Source organism: Oryzias latipes, chromosome 15, assembly GCF_002234675.1.
Source record: "Oryzias latipes chromosome 15, ASM223467v1".
Classification (NCBI taxonomy): Eukaryota; Metazoa; Chordata; class Actinopteri; order Beloniformes; family Adrianichthyidae; genus Oryzias; species Oryzias latipes.
Window position 1 is genome coordinate 29,031,626 of NC_019873.2, and position 12,007 is coordinate 29,043,632.

Sequence of the window (12,007 nt, forward strand, 5' to 3'; positions counted from 1 at the left end):
ATGAAACACCTGTTCGCTCATCATTTGAATTTTAATCCGTGTGGTCAGTGCTTTTTCTGAACGTAGCCAGGATTAGCAGTATGCTAACACGGGCTAACAACATTAGCTTTGGGTGGTGCTGCTTGCTGTGAACAACATCAGCCTTTATTTAGTCGGGACACGACTGGAAACACAAATCCACGTGATTGTTTGAATGTTTTCTAAGGACTGAGCGACATTTCTGCTTTGAAGCTCAAACCGCTGTTTGTCTGCTGACGATCCGAGCTGTGCTCAGACACACTTTTAGACCCGGTTCTGAGTTTGATAGCTTGTACCCCTAGAGCTGCGGGACGGATCGCAGTCCTAAATCTCCCACACATACCGCTCATGTACCCCCCCTCCTCCCCCCCTTCCCATCAAACACAAAGCTGTAAATCCGCACTCCGCCGGTCCACTTCGCTAGTTAAGTGCGGGAGCGGACTACTTCTTTTCTATTTTGTTTGTTACTTTTTTTGTTAAAGTCACTTCCCTCAGTTTATACTGGATCATCGCGGATTAGTCATTAGTTGGGAAATAAAATGAAAAAAGCAAAATAACGAATAGCAGTTATATAAGAACGAAAAATGTAAAAATCCCCCCCCCCCCCCCCCCCCCCCCCCCCCCGACGATGTCATCGTCCATCCCGATGGTTGACGGCAAACATCGTCAACGGCCAATTTAGGGGACATCGCCCAACCCTACCGGGGAGGGAGGGGGCTGTCAGGTTTCCTGCTTTCAAGCCCGGTCATTGTCACGCCCCCAATAGTCATTTACTCCATTGTGATTGGTTGGTTTGTCAGCTCCGCACACGACAATGGAAAGATGTCATTCACAAACTGGCAGGACGCATTAAAATTAAACTTTAATTTCAAGGTGGGGGCCACAAATAGCCCGCGGGCCGCAAGTTTGAGACCCCTGCTGTACACTCTGGCACTGGTACACCAGCCGCAGGTCGGAAGAACGAATCAATGGTTCGCTTGCTCATAGCTCAGACGCACGCATATATCAGGTTGTGATGATATTTGTCTCCGTTTCCTTCCCACAGATGTTTACGAGCACTCGATTATCTCTAGGCCCCGCCCCCTACACGCATTTTAGCCACTTACGCGAGTGTGTGCTCTCGTCTCATGAGTATGTGTGCGGGTTTGTGTGTGTGTTTGCGTGCGTGTGCGCTCGCGTCTCATTGATTATTTCATTGATCATTGACTTGCCGCTTCCACGTTTAATGTATAAAAATATGGAGGGTGGGGGAGGCAAATTTACTGGTCGCACATGTGCGACTAGATGTAAAATTCAGTCACACACTCTCAAATTTTGGTCGCAAAATACGACCAATTGCTCGCAGTCTGGAGCCCTGTATTTATAAGTGATCCTCAGATTAGAGAGTCTCCTCCGTTCATGATTCTATGATCTGAGAGAAAAATAGACTTCAACCTTTAAGCTGCAGGATCTTCTCAGTAAGATCTTCAAGGTGGGGGGCGCATTGATCTGGCTGTCTGCAGATCTGAAGGCGCCCCCCCCCCTGACCAGGTGGTGGTCAACGGCGTGCAGATCTAACCTGCTGATGTCCGTGCGTCTCCTGCAGATGAGAGCTTCCCGCGGCCGGTGGTCACTCCTGAAGACCAGGTGGTGATGAAGAACGAGGAGGCGGTTTTCCACTGCCAGTTCACCGCCGAGCCCCCTCCCACGCTGGAGTGGTTCCACGAAAACGACCCGCTGTCCAACAAGTCCCGGTACGGCCATTCCCATCATGCACCCTAACTCTATACCTAACTTTTGTCCCACCACATCTGCCGCATCACCTGCATCTCATCCAAATATAGTCGGAATACAGAATTCTATGCATCACTTCAAACTTCCTCTGCCGTTCATATTACAAGTGTACCTAAAAATGATGTTTGTGCAGCATCTGTTGTGCATTTCTGAAACAGTTACTGTGTTTTTGTGAAACACAGCGTGCGCATTTGTGAGAAACACTTACTGTGCATCTGTGAAACACAACATGTGTGTTTGTGAAACAGGTTGTGTGCATTTCTGATTATTGAGACTGAATTAACTCCATAAATTTCCACTCAAAGGTGAAAGAATTGGTCTGGTGGTTCACCTGGATTCACCTGGATGTGAATAGCATATTTTCTTCCTTTCTGCAGCATCTTCCTGTTGTCCAATGGCAGCCTGCTCATCACGCAGGTCAAACCCAGGAACACGGGAACCTACCGATGTGTCGGCCGGGGCCTCAGAGGATCCCACGTGGCCCTGGAGGCCTCCCTGCTGATCGCTGGTACCCACACCGACACCGGGCTCGTTTCCTGTTGCTTCCACTGCAAGCCAAGACTCGCTATTAATAATCCGATTGTCATATCGGCATCCGGCCCAGCAGAACTGAGCTGCACCGGATTCTGCTTCCAACTAATTCTGCTACCTCAGATGGGCCAGCTGTCCGAGAAGAGGTGTCCCCAAACGTCTAGAAAACATTCAAACCGCTGCGTCTGCAGGAAGAAAAGTCACCAAATTACAAGTCAAACCGGTTTCATTGTTGGAAGAAGACATGAAAGCATTCTGAGCAGCTTCTTCAGACTTAAGCCGGTTATTTCATGTCATTAACCAGCTCCAGCATGCAGCTCCATTATTCTCCATAAGCGCGTTTTAATGCCCTGAACGCTGGTTTCCCATAAACGGTTCCTTTGCCCCCCAAAGGCTTTGGATTAATGAGGTACGACTGTAGCTGCAGTTTTAACTCACTGAACCGCAGCTCTGTTTAAATGTCTTAATTCACTTAATCTGCTGGTAATCCCTGCAGGCATGATGGGGGATTGTGTGACAGCAGAATTCCATATTCAGGAACCAGTTTAAAGAACTCCACCTTCGTTCATGTTTGATGCGTCTCCGTGATCGGCTGTTTTGCGGGCCGTGGCGGTGGAAGGTCCTGTGGGCTCCAATCCTGCTCCGCTTTCTTTGCAGGAGTTTGATATGACCCGCCTCACGATGGTTCCGGTTTATTCCCAGCGGTCTGGGATTTGACTACGGTGCTCTTTGTTCTCCGATAACCTGCTGCTCCGGCCCGAGGGCCCAGTAAATCTGTCGACGGGTCCAACCTGAGGCTCCGCCCTGCAGCCTGAAGTGTGTTCCTCTGTCCTCCGCTCTACAGAAATAGAAGACATGGAGCCCGAGAAGTCGCTCGTCTTCCAAGCCAACACCCAGCAGCGAGTGGCGTGTCGGCCCCCCCGAGGCAAACCCAGCCCCGACGTGTGGTGGGAGAGGGGCGGCCAGCGCGTGCCCGCAGAAGGCCGGGTGTTCCAGGAGGGCCTGGACCTGGTCTTCAACCCGACGGCGGAGGGAGACTCTGGCGTTTACACCTGCGTGGCGGAGAACAAGGCGGGACGCAGAACGCAGGAGGCCACCCTCACCGTGGCCAGTAAGTCACTCGCATACGGGAGGGGAGAAGGGTCAAAAAACCGTAGACGTTAACACGATCATTCATTTCCTTTCATGTCATAAAACTGAAAAGCTTTAAGGGTCAAGTCTGTGATAATTATCTGGTAATAGAAATATCGTGCTTCCTCACTTTATTGCAGCTACAATTTTGCATCCATTTTTCTTTACTGCGTGGCGTTCTGCGTCCTGATTGGCTGTAGACTATTGTCTGTGCCGTGTCTCCTGTACAGAAGGCCTTCATTTTGTCAAATCCGCATAAGTCTTCTATCCCGATCAGATATTTGTTTTCATTCTATAATCCTGAAATCATTATTTTGTGAAGGTTTGAATTTGGAGAGTTTAAAACCTGAGGAGTTTCACAGCCTTAGAAAATCCATAATCCTACTTTGTGGATTTCACCTTTCGCTGATTATCTTTAGAACGTAACTCCGGGGATAAACGGAGGAACGCTCCAAACATCCAGAGCTACCGCCAAGATAGTCAAGTGCTCTAGAAGTCCACGCCGTTTACCATTTCCATGTTTGCCCTGCTGTACATCCGTTAGCACACTAGGAACTCCGGGAGTCTGTCACACACCAGGACTCATTACTGTGTGTGTGTGTGTGTGTGTGTGTGTGTGCACAGCTCGTCCAGAGTGGGTGACGAGACCTCAGGACAGCAACTTGGAGGAAGGTAAACCCGGTTACCTCCACTGTCTCGCTCGAGCCAACCCACCACCCGAGGTCACGTGGATGCGCAACAACGCCGTGGTCAAACCCGAGGACCCGCGCTTTGAGGTCTTCCCCAACGGCACCCTCAGGATCAATAACGTGGAGGTGTACGACGCCCACATGTACAGCTGTGAAGCCAGGACCGCCGGCGTCAGCCTGTCCGCCCACGCTCGTGTCGCCGTGCTCGGTGAGGCGGGGGGGATCAGTGACGTCTAGACTTTATTGATCTTCTGTTAGAGGTTTTGAGAAGAATTGTGGGTAATTTCTGCTGAAGGGAGGTGTAGCAGCAGCTGCTCCTGAGGGCCTGTGTTCCTGCAGGAAGGTGTGAAGCGTGACTCATGCTTCTGCTTTAGAGCCGGGTGGTCATGAGGCGTTCCTGTCCGTGGCGCTGACAGATGACCTGACCCGCCTCTGATCTCAGGCTGCATGTTTCTGTGAACCACATGTCGTATGTCTGCTCTGTAGAGAAGCTGAAATTCACGCCGACCCCCCAGCCGTCCCAGTGCCTGGAGCTGGATAAGGAGATCACCATCCAGTGCTCAGCTACAGGCATGGAACCGCCCACAATCCGCTGGACCAAAGCAGGTACGACGGCGAATGAGGAGTTTGAATCTGTCCTCGTCCGCTTTGATGAAACGTCCCCGTCTGTGTCCTGCAGATGGAGGAGAGCTGCTGCCTCACGTGGAGCAGAAGGACGGCCAGCTCCACTTCAGCAAAGTCACCCGCAGCGACGCCGGGAACTACACCTGCATCGCCTCCAACAGCCTGCAGGGGGAGATCAGAGCCCTGGTGACTCTCATCGTAGCTGGTAAGCTCCTCCCACTTCTGGCTTCAGAGGCTGAAAGCGAAAACCACCCTCTGGACTTTGGCTGATGGGACGATTTGCATCTGCAGTGTACATCCGGTTCAAGTTGGAGCCGGAAAACACCACCGTGTACCAGGGCCACACGGCCGTCCTGCACTGCCAGGCCACCGGAGACCCCGAGCCCCGCATCCACTGGATGCTGAAGGAAGCCATGCTGGACATGAAAAAGAACAAGAGGTGAACGGAGCTCCAAGGGGAAGCCCGTCCACAACGGCTGTGCATCTGCCTGCAAACCTGCTGTTTCAAACCCCCAACAAATGTGTTTTTGTAGTTGTAACTTGTCTAATGTTGTGCATTTTCTGGATTTCTTTTTAACAAACATCTTAGATTAACAACATCCAGCAGCCGTTGCCTCTTTGATTTGGCAAAAACAAAAGTATGACCTCCGTTTAGTTGACCTGACCTCCTGAACACGTCCAAGCGGGTCTGTGGAAAATAATGAAGAGGTTTGGCGGGAAACCGGTGCTGGACGAGCCTGAAGGATCCACCTTAAGTCTGTGTTTTTTAGGTTCAAATTTCCACAACAGAAATCTTGATTCTAAACGGAGCTTCTGAGAATAAATCTGAATCACAAACGTGAACTCTTTGGGTGAAAAAAGTGATTACACCATCGTTAAAAACCACTTTCAGACGCCACCGCAGCTTCAAATGCCCCTAAAGTTGGAGCAATGGGGAGGAGCCAGAGGGGTAGGGAAGCCATTAACATTACTCCTCATCTGAGAAATCAAACATAGAAACGGTGCAGATTCAGGGAAACGTCTTATCTCTTTATGCCACATTGAAAGCAGTGTGTTCATGAGGAGCTGTTTCGCCTGGAATCAAAGAAAAACTTCCACCTGCTGCTTCTACTTGACCAAAACACCAGAAGGTGGAAGATTTCTCCAGGAAAATCTAACTAAAACATGTTTCTCAAGTGGAGTAAAACGTTTATGTGATGTTTACTGATAAAGGAAATGTTTTAGAAACTCCAGCGGGTCAAAGACGGATGAGGCGAAACAAAGAATCCATGAAAGATTGTTAGAAATCACAGCTAAAGACGTCTTTTGGGACAAATTCAACCCTTTTTAACCCTTCCAAACCTCTTTTCCTGAGTTTCTGACAGCAGCACTTCTTCCTCTCCGTCTTCCAGGTTCCAGAAGATGCCCAACGGCTCCTTGGTGATCTTTGATGTCACCACAGACGATACGGGCAGGTACACCTGTGTGGCTGGGAACAGCTGCAGCATCAAATTCCTCGTGGCTCAGCTGTATGTAGTCGGTAAGTCCGGCTTTTCAGAGGTTTGAGTGTAACTCCTGTGGATCAAAGGACAGCGGCTGGAGGCATCTGATGTTCCTACGTTTAACTGCTTAAAAGGCTCCTTTGAACGTTTTGTTTTGACCGATCCGTCGGATTTCTTTGCCCAACAGAGAAGCCGACACACGCCTACGACGTCGATGAAGACCGGGCTCCGTACAAGATGATTCAAACCATCGGCCTGTCTGTGGGGGCGGCCGTGGCCTACATCATCGTGGTGCTGGGACTGATGTTCTACTGCAAGAAGAGGCGGAACGCCAAGAGGCTGCAGAAGGGCCCGGAGGGCGAGGAGCCCGAGATGGAGTGTCTGAACGGTAGGAACCTGCATCCTCTGTATCCTGACAAAGCGGTCGAAGCTCCTGAAACTGTTGCGTGGTGTTTGCTGCCACCCTGTGTTCACTGCGGGCATTGCACACAGCAGTAGATTTTGATGGAGGTCATTTCAGTTGAACGTTGAATTAAAGGACCGGTGGCTTTAAACAAACCGGTTTTGTTTGTAATAATTGGGCAGAGTTGAGGTTAAGGTGTGTTTTACCAGGCGGTGCTGTTCAGCAAAACGGCCACACCACCGCCGAGATCCAGGAGGAAGTGGCGCTCGCCAACATGGGAACCAGCGCGACGACTGAGAAACGCCACAGCCACGTCAACAGCGACAAACTTCATTTTCCTCGGGCAAACCTCCAAACCATCACCACATTAGGTAACCATGACAACCCCCCCCTCCCTCAGCCTCTGTCCTCCTGGGATCTCTGATCTGAGGCGGGAACGTCTGCTCAGGTAAAGGCGAGTTCGGCGAGGTGCTGCTGGCCAAAGCCAAAAGCATCGAGGAGGGCGAGGAGGAGACGGTGGTGCTGGTGAAGAGTCTGCAGACCAGAGACGAGCAGCTGCAGCAAGACTTCCGCCGCGAGGCGGAGATGTTCTCCAAGCTGAGCCACGCCAACGTGGTCCGCCTGCTGGGCCTGTGCAGGGAAGCAGAGCCGCACTACATGGTCCTGGAGTACTACGACCGGGTACGCGCACATCCGTGTGTTGACACGCTAAAAACAGTTCAGACGCGTTTCTCCTCATCACATGTTTGCCGGCTCTTTCCCTCACAGGGAGATCTGAAACAATATCTGAGGATCTCCAAAAGTAAAGACGACAAAGTGAAGTCTCAGCCTCTGAGCACCAAAACCAAAGTGAGTCTGACCTCAGGAACGAATAAAAAATCACCCACGTTTCAATTCCTCCCATATCCTCCAGCATCATTAAGAAGCAGCTGGGGAAAAAAACATGTTGGTTTTACAAGCTTGTAGATTTTTAGCAGCGTGCAGAAGTGGCGTTCCTCTGTTGCTCGCAGTTTTCTGTTCCTGAAATATTGGGAAAATTGGATAGCAAGGAGCATGAACAGATTAGGAATGTGGGTGTGGTTAAAGAAAACTCCTCTGTTGCCAAGGAAATCCCAAAGTGTACTTTTACTATTCTGGAGATAAAACCAACCGAACAGCTGCCAGTTTGAAAAATGTTTTATTTTTTAATGAATTCTTCATGCGCAGCTCTGACCAGCGTGGTTAGAACAGCATTAGCTACCATAACTATGCCGATGACACACACACACACACACATATATATAACACAGAGCTTCAATCTATTCATCTGAAAAGCACCAACCAGGCCAGAAACATTCAAGGATTAAAGATCTGATGTCTAAGCGGGAAAAAACAACTTCCTGCGTTCCTCTTTAGTGGGCGTGACCTCTGTGACGGTGGTTTTATCCCCAAAAAAAAAGCATCAACCGATTCAGAACTTGAACGCTGGGGTTATCACAGGGACCAAAAATGTAGAACCGCATCGGTCCAGTTCTGAGGTCTTTCTTTGAACGGTTTAGCACCAAAACACATGGGTGACCTCTTGACCCCGTATGAACCAGCCAGACCCATCCGCTCATCGGGATCTGGTCTTTTGTCAGTTTGTCCTGTTCTCAGCTGCATATGATTAGTTTATATTCAAAGGTTTACATCCTGTTACCTGAAGATTTCTTTAAATCATCTGATGTTTCTCTGAAATGTTTCTGTTCTGACGTTCGGATGATCTCCCTACAAAAGCTTTGCCTTTCTGTCCAGATGTCTCTCTGTGCTCAAGTGGCTCGCGGCATGGAGCACCTGTCCAACCATCGCTTCGTCCACAAAGACCTCGCCGCCCGAAACTGTCTGATCAACAGCCAGAGGCGGGTCAAGGTGTCCTCGCTCAGCCTCAGCAAGGACGTCTACAACAGGTCTGCTGGGGGGAAAAAGGCGCCAAACGCAGGAGGGCGGGAACTTTGAGGAGTAAGGTTCTCCTTTTCTTTGCATGTGTGCACAGCGAGTACTATCACTACCGACAGTCGTGGATCCCGCTGCGCTGGCTGCCGTCAGAGTCCGTCTTCGAGGACGACCTGTCCACCAAGTCGGACGTGTGGGCCTTTGGCGTGCTGATGTGGGAGGTGTTCAGTCACGGGGAAATGCCGTACTCCAAACTCGACGACGAGGAGGTTCTGGAAGGTGAGAAAAGCCGCCGGCTGTCAGAACGACCGTCCCGCTTTTTTTCTGAACCTCTTTTCGGTGCTGCAGGTCTGAAGGCGGGGAAGCTGAAGCTGCCCCCCCCAGAGGGATGCCCCTCCAAAATCTACAAGCTTATGGCGCGCTGCTGGGCGCTCGGCCCCAAGGAGCGGCCGTCCTTCACCGACATCGTCCACGTGCTGGGGGAGCTGCCGTCTGACAGCAAGGTCTGAGCAGAACCCCCCCCCTCGCGGCTGGGACACAAATGCTGGATTATGAACCGACCCGGGAGGTGGGTTGAAGAGAAAAACGACTTTATGACTCGATCCGGAGCGCGGATCAGACTCTTGATGTCAGTTAGTGTGAACGTCCCTCTGAGCTGCGCCGGAGCTCCGCCTTAAATGCAACCCCCCCCCTCCCCCCGGTGATCTGCAGCCCCTCCTGGACACAACCGCAGTGCCTCCGCCCCCCCTCCACCCCTGACCCTGTGAGGATGGACGGATGCTTCCGTTAAACCCTCCAAACTTTCAAAGTGTGTGTCTGTGTGTTTGGGGAGTGAATCACGTCTGCATGAAGGTTTGTCGTCTGTCGCTTCGCTGATCCACAACAATCCACGAGCAGAAGATCCCGTTTTATAGCCAAGGACCACAAACGGATGAGATTGTGCCAGTGTGAACTTTTCTATGTTTTTCTAATGTGGCTTTTCTATTTTGGAGGCGCTTTCTCGCCTCTGTTGACGTGCAAACACCACCATGCGGACGCCACGGCGATTCCGCCTGTCGCCAGATTTCACCCCGCGACTCAAGGGTCCAAACGAAACTCCGAGGTCCAAAAATGTGTGGCTACCACGTGGCCCGGCCCGGCACGGCCCGGCCCGGCCAAGTGTTTCTGATGCAGAAGCGGTGCACTAACTTCAGGTCACGCTCCTTCTGCTTCCCGCTGTGCAGACGGAGACGCAGGCGCCTGCTTATTTATGATGACGGTCCTGTTTCTGCAGACGGACTGTGAGCTCCTTCTCTGTTCATTCCACAGTCTGAAGGCGCCGACAACAGAAGCCAACAAATGCGGGTCACCAGAACTCCTTTAAGTGCCTGGAAAATGAAGGATTATCTTAACCAGTCCCCCCCTTTTTTTTGGGATATCTAATCAAATGCAAGTCCTTTTTTATCAACTTGTTTTTTATATATATATATGTGGATTTTAGTGTATTGTTTTTAAATGAATGCTAGGAACTCACTCCTAGACTTTGTTTTAATACGCTTCAGCAAAGGTTCACAATAATCCGATATATTCCAGACTATACAAGCTGCTGTCAATAAAGGTTCGTTGTTTTCACTCAGGTTGGTTCTCGTCTCGTTTCTCTATTGACGATATTGTCATTTTCTAATGCTCTTTTTTCTTTTCTTCAGAAAATAACAAATATTTGCTCCAACGATTTTAACAGCTGAAAAAACATTTCTTTCTGTATTATTTAAAATCTTTTGCTGTCTAAATATGAGCAGAAATGGAGTCAAAGTGCTCTTCCTGCACGCTCCAGCTCGTGGCAGAGTCGACGGCCTCTGCTCGCAGCTGCGTGGTTAAAAATAACGAGTGATGTCATGTTGGCGACACTTCTGTTCACACTCTGACACTTGAAGAGTTCTAGAAGACATAAAAAAGTATCGGGGATGTAAACAGAACATGGAAATGTGGTTCTGAGGATTCGAGTCAGAACCACAAGAGGTGGCCGTGCAGTAACCTAAACAGCCACTAGGGGGAGGTGTTTTTATGTAGAAATGGATTTAGTTTAAAAAAGAACATGGTCTCAAAAATCAGTGTTTAAGTGTTCTAACATTTCATAATTAGGTTTAATATTCATTGTTATCAAAGCTTGTGGAATTTCATAAATATTTGCCAGATAAGTTTTCAGTCATTCTTGATTATTTCTAAATCCATCCATCGTTGAGGGAAACTAGTAGCTCTTGGGCCCGTTTTGATCTTGTTTTTAAACTTTTTAAACCTATTTTTAAAAAGAAAGTTCTTTATGCTCATGTTTAAACTAATGTAGTTTCCTGTTGACTTCCATGACAAGTTTAACCTGACATATATACATATATGCACACCGTGATGATGACGATGGATTTATCCTTTAATTTCTTAGTTTGAGCTCAGATTTGTCTTTTTTTTTTTTTGATGGAACATAACTTTACTTTTTCTAAATTCCATTTTTGAAATCTTTGAAGTTCTGCTCATCATCTTCTGCCCTATTTTCAAAGTCTTCCTAGTGGCCTTTTAAAAGTGATGATGCCGTTTTTAGCCTAAAACAAATCTGTGTCGTCTTCCACCGAGGCTGTTAATGTGGAGCCACCCCGCCCCCTTTCCCATCACTGTTCTGAAAGCCTAGACCAGCTTGTGACCACCCAGCATATTTATGAATCCTTTTCAAACAGCATCTTTTCTTCTGCTCCTGATTCACAGCGATTTGAACAAAGAAATGAAATGTCAATTAGAAAAAAGCCACATTTTTTTGGGGGGGGGGGGGGGGTTCTTTAGGTTGGGTGGTGTTGGGCTGTAGCTGCTCCAGATTTGGCTGATTTAATAAAGTTTTTTTTTTTTTTTTTTTTAACAGGAACCTTTAGAATAAGAGGAATATGGTTTTGGACCAGTTTTGACCTTGAAGCTCTTTTCCATCCGTGACCTTTAGACTCAGTTTGGTGACCTCAGCTCATTGGTCCAGCCGTCATAATAAAGGTAGACCAACAGGTGAGTTTGAGGCCCGAGCAGACTGAAATAAATCACCACGCGCTTTTTGTTGTACTTTTTGTTTTTCACGTTATTTTATTGTTGGCTTGTAATGTTTTTTTTTCTACATTTGTGTTGATGGGGACAAATGTTTGAATTACAAACTGCGTAACAAAAAACTCAAATAATCTGTAACGGAAAACTTTGTGTTTTTGTTGCGCTTTTCGGCGACATGAGCGTTGACTGTGACGTTGACATCACTGCAACCATTTTGGTATTTATTCAAATGAGCTTCTATTATCGTCCAATCACTGCTTTAGTCAGATAATCTTCAACCAATCAGCAGGCGACGTTGTGACTCACCAAATAAGGAGAGACAGCACCATATAAGGAAACGTTGTATCTCTTTATAAGGAGGAAAGTAGTTCCCTGGCTCTCGTATCACTCCG

At 48.7% G+C, this 12,007-nt stretch overlaps 1 protein-coding gene across 1 annotated transcript in view; it reads left to right on the forward strand.

Annotated features, from left to right (window-relative positions):
- ptk7 (protein tyrosine kinase 7 (inactive)) overlaps positions 1-10,176 on the forward strand; it is a 54,009-nt gene extending 43,833 nt beyond the window's left edge. Inside the window, exons 5-19 of the mRNA XM_023963079.1 lie at positions 1,604-1,751; positions 2,169-2,299; positions 3,167-3,433; positions 4,078-4,350; positions 4,629-4,748; positions 4,822-4,971; positions 5,058-5,205; positions 6,158-6,285; positions 6,435-6,635; positions 6,860-7,021; positions 7,099-7,331; positions 7,419-7,499; positions 8,424-8,575; positions 8,662-8,840; positions 8,910-10,176. Of these exons, the coding sequence (XP_023818847.1) occupies positions 1,604-1,751; positions 2,169-2,299; positions 3,167-3,433; positions 4,078-4,350; positions 4,629-4,748; positions 4,822-4,971; positions 5,058-5,205; positions 6,158-6,285; positions 6,435-6,635; positions 6,860-7,021; positions 7,099-7,331; positions 7,419-7,499; positions 8,424-8,575; positions 8,662-8,840; positions 8,910-9,070 (2,534 nt within the window). The 3' untranslated portion in view covers positions 9,071-10,176. The remainder of the gene's footprint in view (positions 1-1,603; positions 1,752-2,168; positions 2,300-3,166; positions 3,434-4,077; positions 4,351-4,628; positions 4,749-4,821; positions 4,972-5,057; positions 5,206-6,157; positions 6,286-6,434; positions 6,636-6,859; positions 7,022-7,098; positions 7,332-7,418; positions 7,500-8,423; positions 8,576-8,661; positions 8,841-8,909) is intronic.
- The last annotated feature ends 1,831 nt before the right edge of the window (positions 10,177-12,007 follow it).